At 58.9% G+C, this 21,453-nt stretch overlaps 2 protein-coding genes across 2 annotated transcripts; one reads left to right on the top strand and one right to left on the bottom strand.

The window, feature by feature from the left end:
• Positions 1-1,893: 1,893 nt before the first annotated feature.
• NPAS1 (neuronal PAS domain protein 1) lies at positions 1,894-17,403 on the top strand. The gene is made up of 11 exons (XM_077847521.1): positions 1,894-2,127; positions 2,566-2,801; positions 10,641-10,714; positions 10,979-11,068; positions 12,478-12,649; positions 13,993-14,108; positions 14,259-14,416; positions 14,927-15,033; positions 15,300-15,447; positions 16,165-16,259; positions 16,818-17,403. Exons 1-11 carry the CDS (start codon positions 2,003-2,005, stop codon positions 17,279-17,281), a joined length of 1,785 nt encoding a protein of 594 aa, XP_077703647.1. The 5' UTR covers positions 1,894-2,002; the 3' UTR covers positions 17,282-17,403.
• Positions 17,404-17,529: 126 nt separating this feature from the next.
• Positions 17,530-19,709, bottom strand: TMEM160 (transmembrane protein 160). Its single transcript, XM_077847532.1, has 3 exons — positions 19,473-19,709; positions 18,335-18,427; positions 17,530-17,882 (listed from the first exon to the last, which is right to left on the bottom strand). The coding sequence occupies exons 1-3, from the start codon at positions 19,678-19,680 to the stop codon at positions 17,617-17,619; spliced, it is 567 nt and encodes a 188-aa protein (XP_077703658.1). The 5' UTR covers positions 19,681-19,709; the 3' UTR covers positions 17,530-17,616.
• Positions 19,710-21,453: the final 1,744 nt, after the last annotated feature.

Below are 21,453 nucleotides of genomic sequence, written 5' to 3'. Positions count from 1 at the left end.
GTCTGGTCCACCTCTTCATTCCTCGAGGCCCTGTGACCAAGAATCGCGGGCACTGAAAGGAACAGAAATGCTATAATAAGACCGCAGGATCCTGATCTCTGAAGTTCTTCGGAGACCTGGGTTCCTGGCCTTGAGGGAGGGCAGCTCCGGACGCCAAAGCCTGGCTTTATAAGGTGTGTTGGGGGGCTGAGGGTCTTGGGTTCGGGGTCCCCTTCTTGTCCAGGGCGCGGGGAGCATGCTCACATCCTGAAATTCTCTCCTCGGAAAGGAGGGTCTCGAACGCCTGGATTCGCATTCCTGGCGCGCGACTGAAGGCTAAGTCTGCACCCCTACAGGGGGTTCGGGTACACGGTGTCCAGCACCCAGGGGCCCCTGCAGAACGGGGCTCTCCTGTGGGACTTCGGCTAGGTGGGACTAAGGTGCTAGGTCCCCCAGGAGGAGTATGGAGACTCCGACGCTCCCCCCTCGGAAGCTCCGGCTCCGAGGTTCTCTTGCTGGTGGGAGGGGGCTGGACGCTCCAGGCGGCCGCAGGGGGAGAGGGCTCGGCCCCCCCGGGGCGGCCCGGGAGTCCCCGGCGGGGAAGCCCCTACCCCGGCAAAGACCCGGGAGGTGGCGCGGGGCCGGCCCGAGGGGGCGGAGACTGGGTGGGCGGGGCTCCGCAGACGCCGCCCCCGCCCGCCAGCGCGGTCCGCGCGTCTCCAAGTCTGCGAGGCCGCGGTGGGCGCGGGGAACCGAGCGCCACGGCCCGCGCGCCCCGCCGAGCCCGGCCTGCCCCGGGGTCTATGGGGCCACCCCTCCGCGCCGCCCGGCCGGCCCCACGCCGCGCCCGGAGCCTGCCCCGCGGCCAGGTAAGGGCGCTGTGGGTCCTGCGGGTCGGGGACGCCCGGAGGCAAAGCAGGAGGGGACAGAGAACTCCTGGGTCCTGCAGGGACAGGGGGTCGGAACTCCAGTGCCCTGGGGGCTAGGGTATCAGGACGCCCGTATCCTGAGGTTGGGGGCAGGCGCACACGGATGTCTGGGTCCTGGGGAAATAGGGGGCTGGGTACCTGGACACCAAGGTCTAGGGCATCTGGACACCTGGTCGGGGAGGCTGGGGGGCGGCCTGGCTACTGGGGGCGGGATGGGGGAGGGAATCCTTCATGCCTAGTCCTGGACGAACGAAGACCCAACTGAACACGTTGCTGGTTCTGGAGGATCCAGACACCAGGACACCTGGGCCCCGGGTGTCGGGTCCATCCTGCGGGCGTCCTCTGGCTGATGCTCTGGCCACTGCGTCGGGGGCTGTGGCTCGCACGCCGGGGTCTTCGGGAAGGAAGTTGTGGTTGCGGAGATTTGGCGGCCCGGACACATGGCCACACCCCAAGGGGCTGCGGAGGGTGGTCCCCGGGCAGGGCCTGGGGTGGGGTCCCTGCCTTCTGCCCCCCCCACCCTGACCTCCTTAGCCCAGCCAGGGAAATGGGCGCACCGCCGATGCGGGCAAACGGACTCCTGGGATGGGCCAGGAGAGCGGACCCCCGGGACGGAGGGCTCTGGGGGCAGGAGCCGGGCGCGCCTGGGCCCCGGCGAGGCGCCTGCCCCCCGCCCGCCCGGCTTGGGCATGCTTGGCACGCAGCGCGCGGGCCGGTCGGATCCGTATGCGCGCCGCGTGCGCCTATTGGTATGCGGGAGCCGGCCCGGCGCGGGCGTGAGGCGGCCGCGCTGGCGGGCGGCGCGGGGGAGGCGGCGGCGGCGGCGGCGGAGCACGTCCTCGCCCCGAGCTCCGCCTGGGGCCGGGCAGGGTGAGCACCGCCGGCTCCGTCCCGGGGCCTCCAGAGAGGGGAAACTGAGGCACCATCCAGCCCCGGCTCCTCGCTGGGACCCCCGAGCCCCGCACGGACCTCAGTTTCCCTCGCAGGTCTCCCGGGGGCCCCCCTCGGGCACCGAGCGCTGCCTCCGGCTCCTTTCGGCGGCGGGAGACGCGGGTCTCGAGGCCCGCCGGCTGCTCTGAGCCGGGCCCGCGGAGATGGCGGCCCCCTACCCCGGCGGCGGCGGCGGCGGCGGCGAGCTCAAGTGCGGGGCAGGTCGCGGCCGCAGCGTCCCGTGGGACTTTCTGCCGGGGCTGGTGGTCAAGGCCCCGCCCGGACCCTGGTGAGCAAAGCCCCGCCCCCAGGGCCGTGGCCCCGCCCCCAAGGGCGGCCCGGGAGGATTCACACTCAGCCCGCCGCCCCGCCCTCTGGAGCTAGAATTTCTCACCCCGAGTGTGTCAACCTTTGTTCTACAAACAACCCCCACCGTGTTCTGCTCCTACCCCCCCATCCTCCGAGTTCACGCCCAACATTTCATTTCTCCCCTCCAACTCCTCCTCCTTCCCCCCGGAATTTATTTACACCCCGGGTTCTGTCCGCACGGCCCCGGGCAGAATTCACGCGCGGGTTCTGCCCCCACCTCCGGTGTCGAATCCACTTCCCACGTCCCGCCGGGTTCCGAGGCCCCGAGGGCGGGGCCCCCCCAGGCCGCAGCTCCCCCCCCCCGCCCCGCCGCGAGCCCCGGGGCCCGGCTGACGCCCCCTCCGCGCCGCCCGCCCAGCCTGCAGGCGCAGCGCAAGGAGAAGTCCCGGAACGCGGCGCGCTCGCGGCGCGGAAAGGAGAACCTGGAGTTCTTCGAGCTGGCCAAGCTGCTCCCGCTGCCCGGAGCCATCTCGAGCCAGCTGGACAAGGCGTCCATCGTGCGCCTCAGCGTCACCTACCTCCGCCTGCGCCGCTTCGCCGCCCTCGGGGCGCCGCCCTGGGGACTGCGGGCCACGGGGCCACCGGCCGGCCTGGGTGAGTGCGCAGGCGCGGGGGGCGAGGGTCCCTGTGCACCCCCCGGCGGCCGGAGGGCGGGAGAGCGAGGTGCCCGCAGGCCGTCGCCCAGGCCCCTGGCCGAGAGGGAGGGAGCACGCGGTTGGGAGTCAGCCGGACCATTTGCGCGCCCCTCCCGGGAGGCTTTGACTCTCCAAGCCTCAGTCTTTTCATCTGCAAAACGGGCGCGCGAGGCAGGGATGATTTCATGAGTTCTGGCCCACCGAGGGCCGCCAACACCAGGGATCCGACCCCTGCTCCATGCTGTTATTCTTATTAGGGGAGACGAATCGTTATTATCACAAAGAAGGGCCGCAGCTCCCAGGGCGGGACGGAGCGGGGCTAGCCTGGGCCTCCCCATCCACTCATGGGCAAGAACCCCCCTCACTGAGGCTTGAGGGGACCCAGGGGGAGCACGAGGACTCTGGAGTCTGAATTCTCAGTCTGGGAAAGCGGGAGGGAGACAGTATAACGTGGCAGGTAAGATGGACAGCTCCAGAAAGACTCTCCTGGGTCCCTGTCCCCACTGGGCCACTCCCCAGCAATGTGACCCCGGGCAGGCCGCCTTACCTCTCTGTCCCTTGTCCGTGAAATGGGAATCCTGATGAGAGTCCCTTCGCACGCCCAGAGGGCTGAGATGAAAACCGACCCAGTAATGTATGTGGACACCCCGGACGTAGCTGGCACAGCAGGTGCCACCACCACGTAGTGACTCTGAGGGTCAGTGGTTACTTTGCAGGGCTGTTGGGGTCTGTGGTTCAGTAAGCAGCTACTGTGTGCCTGCTACTGTCCTGGGCCCTCGGGATCCCGCAGAAAACAAGTTGGATACAGCCCCTGACGTCCCAGTAGCCAAGACCCAATAATGACATAAGTGGAGAAATGCAATCCGCACCATGGACAAGTAGGATGAGGTACAACACGGGTACACACAGCTAGCCCCCCACTTTTGTTATAATTCAACTTTATTCTTGCTAGATCCGTAGAAGTGTTATGCTCCTGTTATTACCGCTGTTTGACGGATTATTGCTTCTCTCCCGACGAGGAGACAGTCGTGTTAATCCGAGGTCGCAGGTGACAGGGACGGGGCACCCCAGGCTACACTCCCCACCAAGATGAACCAGTGTCCTTAGGGCGAGGTTGGAGGGGCTCCAATTCCCCTCCTGCCCCGGTCCCAGGGGAGGAGGGGGGAGAGAAAATAGCATTGATTAAGCTCGCAATAAATCACCATTTAAATTTAAATAATCCGGCTTCCCAGGCGGTAATTAGGCGAATTGACTGGCGCCGAGAGAATGCGGCATTAGCGCCGCTGATTACTGTCATTACCGCGAACAACATGTGCGCCGGCGGGGGATAAACATCTTGTCTATTGTCCCGAGCGCGGGGAGAGAGGAAGGGTGGGGGCGCCCAGAGAGCCCCTCCGGCGGCCAGCTCCCCCCTTCCACTGCCTGGATGGGCGCTGGAAGGGGACGGGAGCCTGCTGAGGACACGGCTGCGAGGTGGGCAGTGAGGTGGCCCACCGTGGACTTGATGAACGCCCCTGCCTCCTACCCCCCCGGAGCACCCTACCCCCTACCCCCCCACTCCTGCTGCCTGGGCCAGGACAGTCTGTGATGGAGGTACTATGCGGACTCCTTCCTAAATCCCCCGAAAGTGGGTATTTGGAGGCATCTCCTGCTCCACAGAGCCCCCAGGAAGAGGCCGAGTGCCTGCTTCCATAGGGAAACTGAGGACAGTGTCAGCTAGTCAGTAAGGCAGGGTGCCTCCCCCTCTCTGAAGGGGAGGGTGCTCCCCTGTCCTGCTCTGTTAGAAGAGCGAAGATAGCCAATGCACTCTTGAGCACTATTACGAATAACCCGCAAAAAAACCCAAACCGAAACCAAAACTAAACCACAAAAGTCGCTTAATCCTCTCAAAAAGAGGGGGAAAGCAACATTGATTCCCATTTTATAGAAGTGGAAGACTGAGCCCCAGAGAGGTGAAGCTGGTTTGCCCAGCGTCCCATCCTCCGAGCCCGGGCCCAGCTGAGATGCAGACTGGCTTCCGGGGTCACCTTCGGAGCCTCCAGGCTTGGCCTGTTCGGAGGTCTCCCCGGACCTTGCAGCCCCCGCCTCTCTCTGGGCCCCGGGCTGATGTCTATAGAACAGCACAACTGATGTGCTGAGGTGCCCCGGAGTCTAGCCCCGGACCTCTGAGTCCAGGAGGAGACAGCCCGGATCCTGTATCAGGGGTCATCATTCATTCACCAGCCGCTGAACCTTCCCTGTGCCAGGCCTCGTCCTGGGGACACCCCAGGGAACAAGACAAAGTCCCTGACCTCCAGGGTGGGCCTACAAGCCCTTCTCGGTAGGCCCTCTGCCCCCCTCCCATCCCTCTGATCTCATTTTTCTACCCCTCTCACCTCCTCAGCTCCCCCCCTGCCCCCACCCCCCACTGGCCACCTTGCTGTTATTCAGAGAAACATGTTCCCACCTCAGGGCCTTTGCACTTGCTGTGCCCTCCTGCAGGAACTCCCTTCCCTCCAAATGTCAGCTTTTCAGGAAACCACCCCTGACCACCCTGAAAACTGAGAGCACCCCTGCCCTCAGCACTCCCTGTCTCCCTTTCCTGTCTTATTTCTTTCCAAAGCACCTATTGTCATCTGACTTTTTTTTTTAAGAGTTTATTTATTTATTTATTTATTTGACACAGAGCACAAGCAAGGGAGAAGCAGGAGCAGGCTCTCCACTGAGCAGGGAGCCTGATGCGGGGCCCGATCCCAGGACCCCAAGATCATGACCTGAGCACAAGGCAGACACTCAATCCACTGAGCCACCCAGGCACCCCGACACTATTTCTTAATTCTCTCTCCCCCATGACACCTTGTACCCTGAGTCCAGAAGAGTGCCTGGGGCAAAGGCCGGCTAAGTGTTTATTGGGTGACTGTGGAACAGAGTGAGGGCATGAGGTTTGACAGAAGCCCCTTAAAAGAAGGGACCTTTGAGCTGAGACTGGGAGGAGGTGAGGAAGCAGGCCCCGAAGAAAGCTGGAAGAAAAGCACATTAGGCCAAGGAAATAGGTGCAAAGGCCCTGAGGCAGACAGGAATCAGCTTGCTGAGTGCAGGCCACAGCGAGGCCTCGGAGTCCAGAGAGGAGTAGGTGAGGCAGGGGGCGCGGACGGCAGAGACCAAGTCCTGCAGGACCTCGTGGGCTTTGGTGAGGACGTTGGCTGTTAGCCGAGCGGGATGGGGGACAAGCGGATGAGGGACCGAGGTGGCCGAGGTGGCAGTCCTGAGGGTGGAAGCAGGGAGCCACATGCGGAGGTGAGTGCAGAGGCCTCAGGCCTGCCCCCAGGGAGCGAGGCTTCCCTGTCCCCAGACACGGAACATCTCTGGGGCCAACTAAGATTAGGAGGTGACCAGACTCCCAGAGCCCTGGGAGCGGCCTTCTCCCCCTGTCCCCTCTGTCCCTGCTTGGTGATGACAAATGGGACAGTTCTCAGCAGACAGGCTCCAATAATCAACCAGCAAATGTTTGTTGAATGAGTGAGTGATGGTTGGGGTTTGGGCTTGAGGAGGGGGCAGATCCGGGAGCAGTGAAGAGGGGAATTTGGGGGTGGGAGGAGTTGAGGCATTTGCCGGGAGAGGGGGGAACAGGGGGAGGGGAGAGGAGGGGGGGAACGGAGTTGGGTTTGCGGAGGCGGAGGGAGGGATAAGACGCCTCAGTCAGTGAGGGGACCGACCCCAAAGCTCCCGTCCCAACCGGGGAGCAGCGAGCCCTCCCCCTGCGCACCCCCACCCGACGTGCCCATTAAGGCTGTTAATTGCAGCCGTTCAGTCTGACCTGGGCTGATCCTGTGAGCGGGAAAATGAAGGAATTAGCAAAAATGACAGGGGAAAATTGCGACAATTAGCAGGCGGCATTGTTCCTGCCTGTCACCCGGCTGGTTCGCGCTGCATCTCGGGGGAGGGGTCCCCATCACCCTCCCCCCCATTTATTGTTCCTGGAGCTCCAGCCAGGGGTGGGGAAAGGGTGCGAACAGCGGGAGGCGCTCCTGGGAGAAGGAGGCGTGGCCAAGACGCTAGGGGGCCGGGGGCGGGGCGGGGGCGGGGCTGGAGCCGAGGGCCGGGGTGGGGGCGGGGCGGGGCGGGGCTTGGCCGCCTGCTGTTTTGATGGTCTGGAAATAACAATAGTAATCACACTATTAATACTAATCCCGGCTCTGCATCTGGGAGCACCTGCGGTGTGCCAGGCGGGCGCTGGGCCCGAGCAGCCGGTGAGGTCGGCGCTCTTTGCAAAGCCACCTGACAGAGGAGGAAACTGAGGCACAGAGAGGTGAAGGGACTGGGCCCAGGGCACACAGCCTGGGAGGGCTTGGCACCAGACCTGGTGACCTTCAAGGTCACTGTGTCCCCTGGCTCCCCTCTCCGGACATAGGGCCCCTTGGGAGGGAGGTGGCAGTTCTCTGCAGGGTCAGGGAGAGGGTCCTGGGTGGGAACAGACTTAAGCCACCCTCACCCGACACCTCTGCTCCTGCCTGAGGGGGTGCTGCTGGGTCAGGGGGCTGGGTCCCTCTTTGCCCTGTCTCATTTGCCATGTCCTTCTGTCATGGTCTTTCTCTGGAGGTCTCTCTGGGCATCTCCTTTCTGTTCTCTCCATCTCTTCATCTCTGTCTTCGTCTGTCTCTGTCTGAATTTCTCTGTGTCTACATGTCTGTCCCTATCTCTTTTAAAATACTTTTTAAGTTTGGGCAGCCCAGGTGGCTCAGCGATTTAGTGCAGCCTTCAGCCCAGGTGTGACCCTGGAGACCCAGAATCAAATCCCACGTCGGGCTCCCTGCAAGGAGCCTGCTTCTCCCTCTGCCTGTGTCTCTGCCTCTCTCTCTCTCTCTCTCTGTGTCTCATGAACAAGTAAAAAAATATTAACTTTTTAAGATTTATTCATTTTAGAGAGAGGGAAAGAAAGAGCAGGGTGGAGGGGAGGAGCAGAGGGAGAGGGAAAGAGAGAAATCTCAAGCTGACTCCCCTCTGAGCACAGAGCCCCATGCAGAGCTCGATCTTACCACCCTGAGATCATGACCTGAGCAGAAATTGGGAGTCAGATGCATAGCCAACTGAGCCACCCAGGTGCCCCTTAAAACTTTTTTTTTAACTTTTTTTTTAATGGCAGTAAAATGTATATAATATGGAGTTCAGCATTTTAAAATGTATAGTGGGGGGACACCTGGGTGGCTCAATAACCATTGAGCATCTGCCTTTGGCTCAGGTCATGATCCCGGGGTCCTGGGATGGAGTCTCATCGGGTTCCCCGCAGGGAGCCTGCTTCTCCCTCTGCCTGTGTCTCTGCCTCTCTTTCTGTGTCTCTCGAATAAATGAATAACATCTTTAAAAAACATAAAATGTACAAAGGGCACCTGGGTGGCTCAGTCCATTATGCATCCAACTCTTGATCTCAGCTCATGTCTTGATCTCAGGGTTGGGAGTTCAAGCTCTACAATAGGCTCCCCATGGATCCCACTCAAATTAAACAATAAAATAAAAATAAAGTGTACAATTCAGTGGCAAACCGTAGAGTCACAGAGTTGTGCAACCACCACTCTGTCTGGTTCCAGAACATTTTCATCGCACCCCCAAAAAACCTAGTCCACATTAGCAGACACTCCCCATGCCCCCTCTCTCCTGCCAGACACCCCCCTCCCCCAACCACCAACCTGCTTCCTGTCTCTATGGATTTGCGTGCTCTGGACAATTCAGAGAAACAGAGTCACACTGTGTGTGGTCTCTTGTGTCTTGCATGTCTTCACTTTAAAAAAAAATATTTTATTTATTCATGAGAGACAGAGAGAGAGAGAGGCAGAGACACAGGCAGAGGGAGAAGCAGGCTCCTTTCAGGGAGCCCGACCTGGGATTTGATCCTGGGTCTCCAGGGTCACACCCTGGGCTGAAGGCAGACGCTCAACCGCTGAGCCATCCAGGCGTCCCTGTCTTCACTTTTTAAAAAAGTAGGCTCCACGCTCAACATGGGGCTCAAACTCGTGTCCCTGATACCATGAGTTGCCCACTCCACTAAGTCAGCCAGGTGCCCCATCATAATGTTTTCAGAGTCCAGCTGCATCAGAGCACGTGTCCTGGCTTCATTCATTTTCCTGGCTGAATAGTATTCCATTGCATGAATATGGCACATTTATTTATCTGTCCGTCAGGTCATGGACTTTGACGTGTTTTCACTTTTGGCTGTTAGGAATCGTGCTCCTGTGAACATCTGTGTACAACTATTTGTTAGAACACCTGTTCCCAGTTCTTTGGGGGTATATACCTAGAAGTGGAATTGCTGGGTTGGGTGGCAGGTGATTCTATGCGTGATTTATTGAGGAGCCTCCGTACTGTTCTCCAGAGTGGCCGCATCATTTTCCAGTCTCACCAGCAATGCAGAGGGGTTCTGATTTCTCCACATCCTCCCAACATTTCTCTGAATTCTAGCCATCCTAGTAGGTGTGAGGTGATATCTCGTTGGGGTTTGTTTTTTTTAAGATTTTTTAAAAGATTTTATTTATTTATTCATGAAAGACACACAGAGGGATCCCTGGGTGGCGCAGTGGTTTAGCGCCTGCCTTTGGCCCAGGGCACGATCCTGGAGACCCAGGATCGAATCCCACGTCAGGCTCCCTGCATGGAGCCTGCTTCTCCCTCTGCCTATGTCTCTGCCTCTCTCTCTCTCTCTGTGATGACTATCATAAATAAATAAAATTTAAAAAAAAAAAAAAAAAAAAAAAGACACACAGAGAGAGGCAGAGACACAGGAAGAGGGAGAAGCAGGCTCCATGCAGGGAGCCCAATTCTGGATCCCAGGATCATGACCTGAGCCGAAGGCAGGCACCCAACCGCTGAGACATGCAGGCATCCTTTTTTTAAGATCTTAAGGGATCCCTGGGTGGCGCAGCAGTTTGGCGCCTGCCTTTGGCCCAGGGCGCGATCCTGGAGACCCGGGATCAAATCCCACATCAGGCTCCTGGTGCATGGAGCCTGCTTCTCCCTCTGCCTGTGTCTCTGCCTCTCTCTCTCTCTCTCTCTCTCTCTCTCTCTCTCTGTGACTATCATAAATAAATAAAAAATTTAAAAAAAAAAGATCTTAAGTCATCTCTACACCCTATGCAGGGGTTGAACTCATGACCCTGAGATCAAGAGTCACCCGCTCCACCAACTAAGCCAGCTTGGTGCCCCTGTTCTTTTTTTTTTTTTTTTTTCTATTGAGTTGCAATGCCCGTCTCTCTGTATTCCTCTGTATTTCCTTCCTCTGTATGTCTCTCCATCTGCTTGTCTGTTTGGTGTCTTTGTGTCTCCATATCTGTTTCTTTTTTTCTGTCTTTCTCTCTCTGGCTCTCTGTACCTCTCTCTAGTCTCATTCCCATCCTTTGGATCTTACTTCACACCACTTTTTCAATCCTTCCTGGTGCTGGTACATAAAATAATTCTGTATTTGTGAGTTTCTTGCCCCCGGCCTGGGTGCCTCCACAAGGGGAGGAGTAGGCTGTCCAGGGCACCTCCTTGTCCCTAGCACAGGGCCTGCTGCACACCTGGTGCTCAGGGAGACTTTCTGAATGAATGAGTGCATAGATGGCTCCCTGCATCCACTGGTGTCTCCCTATGTCTGTGGCATCTCAGCCTCTTTCCGCCCCTCCCACCCCACCCCACAAGCCCAAGTCGTCCCCCCCACACACACACAGGGCCCAGGCCCCCGGTACCCTAAGATGACTACAGGACTGGGGAGGAGAGAGGGAGATCTGTAGCCTGGCTCAAATGGGTGCCTACCCACAGGCCCCGGCCTCACCCCTCCCTCTGTCCCCAGCCCCAGGCCACCGGGGGCCCATGGCGCTGGTCTCCGAAGTCTTTGAGCAGCACCTGGGTGGACACATCTTACAGGTGAGGTCCTTTCCCTGCCTGCTGCTCCTTGCTGCCACCTGGTGGCCACCTGCGGAGAGCAGCACCCTGTTCTCCAGCATCCATCCCCCCAGGAGCATCCCCAGGGGCTCCTCCTCCTGCCTGTCCTTTCCCACCACCACAGAAGCCCCTCCCCACCCCAATTAATCCATCCGAGGTGGAGATCCAGATTTCAGAATCTCTTACCACTTGCCTGCTGGACAGACAGATGCCCAGCCCTCCTCTCCCTACTTCTCCCCACTTTAGTCCCTGGATGGCTTCGTGTTTGCCTTGAACCAGGAAGGGAAGTTCCTCTACATCTCGGAGACCGTCTCCATTTATCTGGGCCTCTCGCAGGTAAGGGGCCCGCTGCAGGCTGCCTGGACTGGCTCACTGGCTCAGCCACCGTGTCCCCTGCGGGCCCGTGCATGCCCTTTCTCTCTCCTGGCCTCACCATCCCAGCCAGAAAAGCGAACTGGATCTATGGTCCTCCAAGTGCACCTGGGGGAACCCCAGAAAGCTCCACCTTACAGGTAGAGGGGAGTGGCTATTAAAATAACAGGTCAATTTGAAGAAGGCAGAGCAGCAGAAAGATCAGTTTGTCGATGAGTGTTTGCCAAATGCACCGTATTTACCCAGACTTCCTTTTTCTTAACAATTGTGAAGAATTGCTGCAATTTGTATTGGAAGGGCTTGGGTTTTGCCAACTTTGGAAGATTTTCTGTGGCGCTTTAGTGGACTGGCTTGCGTTTTGTCTTTATTTCCGCCAGCTGCTTCTGCCCCAGCTCCTGCAGCTGGCATTGAAAGGTAAAAGGCAGGCAGGCAGAAACCGAGAACCCCCATCCCTGGGGGGCCTGGCTCCTGGTGGCATCTTAGGCCTTCCCAACCCATTCAGGACAAATCGCTATCCTCTCATCACTTTTGCAAAGGTTTGAGCAAATGGGAAATTTAGAAAAGCCAGCGCTTGGTTTTGGCCTTTGTGAGCACCTTTTCGGTGAGTTGTTGGAGAGGCCTGAGGGAAGAAGACCCTGAAAGTAGGGGAATGTGGACAAGAGGAGGGGAGGGAGGTAGAGGGGAGGACAGACTTGCAGCTGGTGCAGGGAAGGGTTCGATGAGGAGGAGTTCAGAGGGAGGAGGGACAGAGGGAAGCGCTGGATCTCAAGCCCGGGGCAGTGGGAGCTCTGGGAGGTTTCTGAGAGGAGGGGGGCCATGGTCAGAGAAGTAACTTAGCAGGGGTATTTGAATGGAAACTAAAGGCCAAAAGAATAGGGAGGACTCTGGGGCAGGAACACAGCTGGGGTGGGGGTGGGAGTGATGGGGACCTGGACTGGGGGAGGTGTGGTACAAAGGAGGACTGCTTTGAGAGATTTGCGGGTGAATTGAATGGTAGGCAGTCTGACTAAAAAGCTCTAACTCTCTAAAGAGTTCGAAAACCATTCCACTGCTTGTGTCCTGATTTCCATCCCTGCTGGGACATCCTGTGGTTCATTTGGGGCCAAATGGAGGCTAGGACAATCGGCCACGCAGCTCCCTAACGGAGTAAGCAGGCGCAGAAAATCCTTAATGATCACCGGATTTGACGTGAGAAGGCATAAGAAGAGCTTAAGTGTGTATCTCCTCTGAAAAAGTTAAAAAGAAATTCTAATAACGTAGAACTGGCACGAAGGGCGCCTGCAACCTAGGCGAGTGGGCCGGAGGCTAAACCGCGGGCGAGTGGCTGCGCGCGCATCTCACCAGCCCTCTGCGGTCCCCTCTTCCGCCGGCAGGTGGAGCTGACGGGTAGCAGCGTCTTCGACTACATCCACCCCGGGGACCACTCGGAGGTGCTGGAACAATTGGGCCTCCGGACCCCCACCCCCGGGCCTCCCACCCCGCCCTCCGTGCCCTCCTCTTCCTCCTCCTCGTCTTCGTCCTCGCTTGCGGATACCCCTGAGATCGGTAATTCCAAGGGCCTGAGGGTAGATCAAGGGACACCTGGTACCCCAGCCATGCCGGCTTTCAACAAAAACCACTCTCCTTCAAGCTGCAAAGCACATTTTTGTAAAATGAATCAGAGTCTAAACCGAAGCAACAAGGCTCGGCTCCCTATAATTGCCTAGGCTGCCAAGGATTGCCTGGCTCCCCAGGATTTGAGTTTCAGAAAGACCCTTCTGGCCACCAAGTGGGGATGGGTGCCTGGGGGTTCCAGATGGAACCCAGCTCTGGCAATAAGAAAACAATGCATGGCTCATTGGAGTTCACGCGTGCTGTGCCTTAAGTGTGTAACTGCATTGAATCCTAATCACAACCCCACAAGCAGGAGCTATCACTGTCTTCATTTTGCAGAGGTGGAAACTGAGGCCCAGCACAGAGAGGTTAAGTTAACTGCCCCAGGTCACATAGCTGTAAGTGGTTGATCTGGACTCCAGCCCAGGTTTGTCTGGCTCCAGCATCTGTGCTTCCAGGCCTTCTCTCCAGTGGAATATTCCACTCCGTGTTGGCGAAGGAGGGTGCCGGGAGATTACCCTGGAAGTTTCTTTTAGTTCTGTGATGTTGGGGGACTCGAGGTTAACTTCCCTATGAGTAGGATTTTCTCATATTGGGTTTGCTTCACACCAAAAACATCTGAGCTCTCAGCAGTGCTTGCAAGCTTGGGAGATGTTTGTGACACCCACGGGGTCCACTGGGGAGTGTGATTACAGTTGCACCAAAGACTGAGGCCCAGGTTTGTCTGGGTGTGAGCTGTTAGAAGGCTGTCACCGGGTTTATAGACCAACCTGTAGTTGTGGGTCTTGTTTCTCTACCCTGAGCCCCTGCTCTGTGCTGGAGAGGGCTGGGGACACAACAATGACAGTCCAGGTGGTGAAGACTAGTCCCCAGCAAATGATGATCCCGAGTGGTCAGGGCTGGAGTGGGAGACCCCAGAGGGACGGCTCACCCAGCCTGGAGGTCAGGGAGGGCTTCCTGGAGGAGGCTCTGTCTCACCTGGGTCCTGGAGTTTGTAGCTAGAGATGGGGTCAGCGGGAGGCAGTTCTTGCCCAAGTTTTAGGCCGATGTGAGGAGCTGGGCTTTATCCCAAGGGTCCTAGGGAGCCATGGCAGTTTCAGGGCAGGGAGGGACAGGGTCGTATCTGAGCTTTAGAAAGACCCAGCTGGCTGCCACTTAGAGGGAGGTTGGTATACGACTTCAGTGTATGACCGTAGGCCGTGGCCATGACGCTGTCTGGCCAGCTGTCCAGGGGCTAGGGGGGCGTGTGGTTTCTCCCGCAGGACCCCATAACCCTCCTCACTCTCCCCTCCCAGAGGCCAGCGCCGCGGAGGCGCCTCCCTTCTCCCGGGTCCAGGAGCGCTCCTTCTTCATCCGCATGAAATCCACCCTCACCAAGAGGGGGCTGCACGTCAAGGCCTCGGGGTACAAGGTGCGTGTGGGCTCCCTGGCCCCGGCTCCTGGCGCCCGAGTCCCCTCGCCCACCTGGGGGGAGCTCCCGCATGCCAGCCAGCCATGGCCTCGTGCCCGGGCACCTGTGGGTGACGGGCCCCCCTCCTCCAACCCCGCCTGCCGCCTGCAGGTCATCCACGTGACGGGGCGCCTTCGGGCCCGCTCCCTGGGCCTTGTGGCTCTGGGCCACACCTTGCCCCCCGCCCCACTGGCCGAGCTGCCACTACACGGACACATGATCGTCTTCCGTCTCAGCCTGGGTCTCACCATCCTTGCTTGTGAGAGCAGGTACCGGGGTTGGGGGCCGAGGCGGGCGGCTGGGGCCACGCGGGAGAGCTGGGGCGCTGGGGAGCCCCGGGGGCGGAAGAGCGGCGGAGGTACTGGAAGGCGGGGCCGGGGCGGGGCCTGCGGGAGGGGCGTGGTCGTGCTGGGGGCGGGGCTTGCGCGGGGCCCCCTGCTGCAGAGCCCCGCCCCTCCCGACCCCCTCGGCCTCCCGCCTCTCCTCTCCACTGTCTCCTGCACCGTGCAGTGGGGAAATTAAATAGTGAGATCGTCCCCACGCTCTGAGCGCCTTCGGAGTGCCCGGGGCCACCCCACACCCGGGAGTGGTGAATGCCCGTAGTCACCGCAGGAGGGACACTGGTATTTAACCCATTTGACCCAGGGTTAAACTGAGGCCCAGACCACCCCAGAGCCAGGTTTTGTACCCTGGTGATTCCAGAACCAACCCTGCCTTTTTTCCTCCTCCCCGTGGTTTCAGACCCCTTCTCACCTCTCTCTGTCGCCCGCTGTCCTCAGAGTCAGCGATCACATGGACCTGGGGCCCTCAGAGCTCGTGGGTCGCAGCTGCTACCAGTTTGTCCATGGACAGGATGCAGCCAGGATCCGCCAGAGCCACCTGGACCGTGAGAAACCCCGCCTCCCAGCACCCCCATGCCCTGCACCCTGAGCCACAGCTCAGACGTGGGGTGGGAGTAAAGGGACCGTGGTGTCTCTCTGACCCACCCTTAGAAATCTAGAAGGTCTCCATGCCAGGTTAGCACTTGGTCCTTCTGACTCGGTCTCTGTCCATCTCCTCCCTACCGCCACCCTCTCTGTGCCCCTGTCTCTCCATCTCTTTCTGTATCTGTCTCTCTCTGACTGTCTCGGCTCATCCCTGGGCTGGGCCCAGTGCTGGACAAGGGGCAGGTGATGACCGGTTACTACCGCTGGCTGCAACGGGCTGGGGGCTTCGTGTGGCTGCAGTCCGTGGCCACCGTGGCTGTGAGTGGGAAGAGCCCCGGGGAGCGCCACGTGCTCTGGGTCAGCTATGTGCTCAGGTGAGGGCTGTACCCCGCCCGGCCCACAGGGGCCTCAGAACCCCTCCACAAGACTCTGCTGTCTCTCCCCAGCTTAGTGGTGGTGGTAGGTTTCTTGAAGAGGCCAAGCCCAGAGGGTTTGAAAAACAGGAAGGGGACAGGGGGACAGTGAGAGGAAAGACCTTCAGGTGGTGTGACCTTGCTTGCAGAGGGCAGAGAGGAGTGAAGACACAGCTTTGAGGTGGCTTCTGCCCCAGGCAGAGGGTCTGGGCCTGATTCCGGGGCACGGGGAAGCCATGGCAGGGCTTAAGGCTGGAGAGGGTCACAGTCACATCTGCTTTGTGGAAAGATGCATGAAGTGGGAGGTCTGAAGAACAGGATCAGGGCCGGGAGCCCAGGGAAGAGGCTGGGGTGGCTCCGGGAAATGCCAGGCAGTGCAGGTGGAGGAGGGGAGGTGGCCATCTGCTGCCACCCACATCTCTGGCTTTGCCAGGCCTGGGTTCCAGCCTCTGAGGGTAGCAGTGGTCTGAAAGGAAGATGCTCAGGGGAGATGAGCATGAGGTGCCCAGGAGATACCTAGATGGCGACATCTGGGGGCGGGGGCCGGGCTGCCCAGGTCTGGCCTATGGAGATAGGACTAAGCTGGGCTAGACCCCAGGTTGGCTAGACCCCGGGGTTCCAGTGATGAGCCCTAAGTACAATGGGGTGGGGGTTCTATCCCACCTGTCCTGTCCCCAGCCAAGCCGAGGGTGGCCAGACCCCCCTGGATGCCTTCCAGCTTCCAGCCAGCGTGGCCTGTGAGGACATATCCAGCCCAGAGCCAGAGCCCACAGGTGAGCCCCACCTCCCACCTCACCCCAGGAAGCTCCAAGGGGCCTCTGGGGCATGAGCTCTCTAGTCTGGAAGCCACATTAGCCACGTGTGATCACTTACATTCAATTAAAAATGGAAGATTCAGTTTCTCAGTCACCCATGCCGCATTGTAAGGCTCAGTAGCCTCATGTGGCCAGTGGCTAATGAGCTGGATCACGCAGATATGGAACGTCATCGAGGAAAGTTCTGTTGGACAGCAAGGGTCTAGACCAGGGTCTGTCAGTCTCCCCTCTACTGATATCTAAGGCCAAATCATCCTTAGCTTTGGGGGCTGTCCTGTGCATTGTAGGGTGTTTCACAGAATCCCCAGCCTCCACCCACTAGATGCCAGGAGCACCCTCCACCCTAGTTGTGGCAACCAAATATGTCTCCAGACTGTCACATGTGCCCCTATGGGACAAAATGTTCCCAGCTGAGACCCACAGGTCTAGACCACTGAACTCAGCTTCATTCTACAGCTGGGAAGAGTGGGGGCTGGGGACGCACACACCAGCGCCCTTCATGTCTCCCTTTTCCAGAGCCAGAGCCTCCAGCAGAAGGGAAGCAAGCTGCCCCCCTAGACAAGGATGAGGCTCCCCGGAGCCGGGGCAAACGCATCAAAGTGGAGCCTGGCCCAGGGGAGGCTAAAGACCCAGAGGACAGTGGAGACGAGGAGCCATCCAGCCACCCAGCCCTGCCGAGGCCTGAGTTCACTTCTGTTATCCGGGCAGGGGCCCTGAAGCAGGACCTGGTGCGGCCCTGGGGCCTGGGGCCTCCCGGAGACCCCCCACCTTCCCTCCTCCATGCCAGCTTCCTGCCCCCCGTCGTGCGGGGCCTGTGCACCCCCGGCGCCATCCGCTACGGTCCTGCGGAGCTGGGCCTCATGTACCCACACCTCCAGAGGCTGGGCCCGGGCCCCACCCTCCCCGAGGCCTTCTACCCGACCCTGGGCCTGTCATACCCGGGGCCCACAGGCGCCAGGGTGCAGCGGAAGGGGGACTGAGGACTCCAGAGCTGCCTACAGAGCCGGACCCTGAGGGACAGGTGGCGCCCCGAGGGCACTGCGATGAGGCTCTCAGTCCTGTACGCCATCCCAGGAAATTAAACACCATCTCCCCCTCTGTGGCTCGGTCTCCAGGGGCCTTGGGGCTCCTCTCTCCTTTTTGTTACCCTCCTTGGTCACCTCCGGCTGCCACAGCTGGCTCCCATGCCCGCCCTCTCAGTCGCAGGAACCACCACTCAGAACATGCAGCGAGCAAAGGGTCAGGTTTTAATGTCCCGGTCCTCGGGCCACCCCCTGGCCGTCCAGCGCCCGGCCATTCCCCGTGGCCCAGCTGCTCACTCTGGCGGTGGCCGGCCTGCTTCATCGGGGCCTTCAGCAGCGGCTGTCCCATCGTCCTCGGGCACCAGTTCCACATCCAGCTCCAGTTGGCCCATGTAAAGGCCGACAGCACAAGCCCACAGCAGGCCTACAGCCAGCACGGCCCCCACGCTGGCTGCCGCGCCCCCCAATGACAGCTGCATGGGTCCTCGCAGCGCCGCCAGGCCCACCACGTAGGAGGAGCCACCCCACACCACGCACAGGCCGCCCAGCAGGAAGAAGCCTGTGCGGAGACAGGGCAGAGGGGCCACAGTCAACAGAAGGGAGGGCCTGAGCTCCCAGGCTGGGGCTGCAGTGGGGTGGCTGGAGGCTGGAGTCTGGAGTCTGGGAGCCAGATGACCCAGGGACGGAGGTGGGTCAGGAGACCCAGATGAAGTTAACCGATGGGGCAAACTCAAGGTCAGGGTAGGGGTCAGTACAGAGCCAAGCTCAGGGGCATGAGAAGGGGTCAGAGGGGATGTCTAGGAGGTGGAGGTGGCATACAGGACCAAAGGAGGAGTGGGGAGCTGGTCTGAGAGGGTCAGAGGGGTGGCAGTAGCAGCCAAGCCAGTCTGGGGCTGGGCCAGCATGAGGGGCTCCGATGGGACCCTCATCTTTGTTGAGAAGTCAGATGGGAGGGGCAAAGACCCACGGCCAACCCAGGGCCACGGGGCGAGAGTGGGGGTCTGTACTCACCGTAGGCAGCTTCCCGACCCATGTCACTCTGCATGAAGGAGATGACCCCGATGCCTGATGCCAGGAGGCCATTGCGGAACCAGGAGAGGAAGGCTACAGGAAGAGGGGGTGGGGGGACCAAATCGTATCAGCCCAAACCCTGCCTCCAGCCCCATCTGCCCGGACAGTTATCCCACCCTAAATCCCCGCCTAGTCCTGGCGGCCCTCCACCTAACCTTATCCCCCCACCCCCAACTGTCTGGCTCCCATCCATCTCTGAGCCCTCTCCCTCAAACTCCGCAGCACCAAAGATTCAAGTCACTCTGAAGAATGTGGAGGGGAATCTAGAACCAGAATTGCAGGACCTAGACCCCTGGACAGACTGGCAGATCCCCAGTGGTCATCCTGGTCAACACCCCCCGCCCCATACAGGTATATCCCCGCTCCGGGACGAACTCTTCCGGTCTCTCTCCAGCTTCCCCCTTCAGTTTTCCTCCAACGCCAACTATCTGCTACCGCGTCGGTCCTTCCTCGATGTCACTTACATCCATTCAAGGCCCTTGTGGGGCGCTAACGGACTAGTCGGGGTTACAAACCCCACACCCTCCACTCCATCCTCTATCTACCCTCTCCGCATGGGAGGCCCCGCCCCCGGCAGCCTGGATCACCTGGCCCTCCAATCAGCCCAGAGCTTTTCTTTTATTGGTTGTTCCTCCCTCCAATCCGGAGCTCGCCCCCTCTTCGGTGGGGATCCACGCTCCCGCCTAATGCAGAGTGGTCTCCTCTTCAAGCTGAACTGGCTCGTCCAGCGCGGACCCCTCTAGCTGGCAACTCCCCTGCCCGCAGCCCTCTCCGGACGCCCCTCTCGCCCAGGCAGTGCAATTTTATAAGGCGGCCTGTCCTAGCCCGACCGACCGCTCCGATCCCTACTGCACCCCGCTAACTGCACACACCGTCCCATCCGCAAGCCCGCAAAGAATTGCGGACAGACTGCGCTCTTGCAGCAAGCGCTTCCCTGCGCTTATACGGAAGCCCTTCTCGCTCCGGAGCCCCGGCCCAGTTTCCAGCAGGAGCCCCGCCCCCACCCCCCGCTCGCGCGCGTCGGCAGCTCGGCTATCCGGGACCCCCTCTCCCATCGGGGCCGACCCCAGCCTCAGACCTGTCTCGTGCGCCTTCCGGAGGAGCCAGGCGTCCGCACGGTCCAGCTCGGACACGGGGGGCGGCGAAGCCCCAGCGCGGGGGCCGTGGCCGGGGGCGAAGGACCCCCGGGCGCCCCCGCTCCGGGGCCGCGGAGGCGGCAGCAGCGCCCCCCGGAAGCGGAGCCGGGCCAGTCGGGCAGCCCGAGCCCACCACCAGCCGCCTCCCATGGTTCTCACTACGGCCGCCGCTCACCGCCCCGCCCCCACGGGCTGGCCGTAGGCTGGAGAACACGTCACTCAGGCTGGGCAGCTCACCCATTGGTTCTGCGAGCGCCACTCAGGGCTGGCCCCCACTGTCCATTGGTCGAAATGGCGGTGGTTCCTCCTCTGTCATCTGTGCCGGTACTGCGCGTCCCGCCTTGCTCTTGCTGCTGGACTACGAATCCCAGAGATCATTGAGCCCATAGAAGACCGATCTTCGAAGCTGGGGGCACGATGTCTGCCGGGACTTGTAGTTTTTGTTAATAACTTTAATTCTAATAGCCAATAAACCAAACTAAACCAAAACAAAACTCTGGTTAATGTCGGACCTTACCAAAATCTCGAAGAGCCGAGAGGAGAAAATAAAACAACATATATCCCACCGATGAACAGTTACTACTAATACTTTGTTGTACTCCTGACCCGTCTTTTTTCTAGGCAAATGTGAAACGAGATACCATCTGACAAATTAACTTTTTTCACAAAACAATAAGTCGTGAACCCTGGCAGCATTGAGTATTTCTCCAGGAATAATTTCTTATTAAAATTTTTTTTCTTATTTAAGGGATCCCTGGGTGGCGCAGCGGTTTGGCGCCTGCCTTTGGCCCAGGGCGCGATCCTGGACACCCGGGATCGAATCCCACATCGGGCTCCCGGTGCATGGAGCCTGCTTCTCCCTCAGCCTGTGTCTCTGCCTCTCTCTCTCTCTCTCTCTCTCTCTGTGACTATCATAAATAAATAAAAAAAAATTGAAAAAATATTTAAAAAAATATTATTAGCTTTGGGGACATCCCTGGGTGGCTCAGCGGTTTAGCCCCTGCCTTTGGCCCAGGGCGTGATCTTGGAGTCCCGGGATCAAATCCCACATCGGGCTTCCTGCATGGAGCCTGCTTCTTTCTGCGTGTGTGTGTGTGTGTGTGTGTGTCTCATGAATAAATAAATAAAATCTTTAATATATATATATATTATTACCTTTGAACACGGTACAAGATGCAAAAGTTACAAAAGGATCTAATGAAAAGTAATCCTCTCCCCGTGCCCCAGGCAACCATCCCCATCCTCCGTTCTGCAGCATTAAGTTTAATGGTTCATACCAATGCATTATAAATAGGTACCACAGGGGATCCAGACTCTAGGTTGCTTCCAATTTTCCCTGCTATAAACAATTGCTGTTTCCTTTTAGTTTTAAACTTAAGTCTGAGTCAGGATGGCTCTGATCCCACTGGCAAATTTCTGAAGTCAGCTTCTGCCTCCACACATAGTTTCTATATCCCCTTCTTACATTGTGTGGTAATGATTGCTATACTTACCTGTTTCTGCCAATAGGCTGTGAGCTTCAGTGGATTGGGTCCTTGACTGATACATCTCCATACCCCCCAACCCAATATAAGTAGGAGATTTTGTAAATAATAAACATTTACTAATGGCTTTTCCTGTGCGAAGAATTGTGCAAGGCACAGTCTGTACATATTGTTATTTAATTCTCAATGGAACTCCAGGAGTTAATAATTAGAATAGTCCCTCTTTTATAGGGAGGGAAAAGTGATGCAATAGAATTTGATGTGTATTGGGCACTAACTTTGTGTCAGATGCTGTGCTCTTGCATTACATAGATACTGTCACTAAATCCTCAAAATAAGGGTGCCGGGGTGGCTCAGCCTTGATCTCAGCTCAGGTCTTGATCTCAGGGTTGTGGACTCAAGCCCTGTGTTGGGCTTCACACTGAGCATGGAGACTACT

The sequence above is a fragment of the Canis aureus genome, chromosome 1 (genome assembly GCF_053574225.1).
Source record: "Canis aureus isolate CA01 chromosome 1, VMU_Caureus_v.1.0, whole genome shotgun sequence".
Classification (NCBI taxonomy): domain Eukaryota; kingdom Metazoa; phylum Chordata; class Mammalia; order Carnivora; family Canidae; genus Canis; species Canis aureus.
This window is presented reverse-complemented; position numbering and strand designations above follow the sequence as displayed.

Coding starts and splice junctions, on each gene's coding strand:
- NPAS1 (XM_077847521.1), top strand. CDS start 2,003: ATGGCGGCCCCCTACCCCGGCGGCGGCGGCGGCGGCGGCGAGCTCAAG. Junction 2,128..2,565: donor AAGGCCCCGCCCGGACCCTG/GTGAGCAAAGCC, acceptor CCGCCCGCCCAG/CCTGCAGGCGCAGCGCAAGG. Junction 2,802..10,640: donor GGGGCCACCGGCCGGCCTGG/GTGAGTGCGCAG, acceptor CTCTGTCCCCAG/CCCCAGGCCACCGGGGGCCC.
- TMEM160 (XM_077847532.1), bottom strand. CDS start 19,680: ATGGGAGGCGGCTGGTGGTGGGCTCGGGCTGCCCGACTGGCCCGGCTC. Junction 18,428..19,472: donor CCGGAAGGCGCACGAGACAG/GTCTGAGGCTGG, acceptor CTCTTCCTGTAG/CCTTCCTCTCCTGGTTCCGC. Junction 17,883..18,334: donor GGGTCGGGAAGCTGCCTACG/GTGAGTACAGAC, acceptor GTCTCCGCACAG/GCTTCTTCCTGCTGGGCGGC.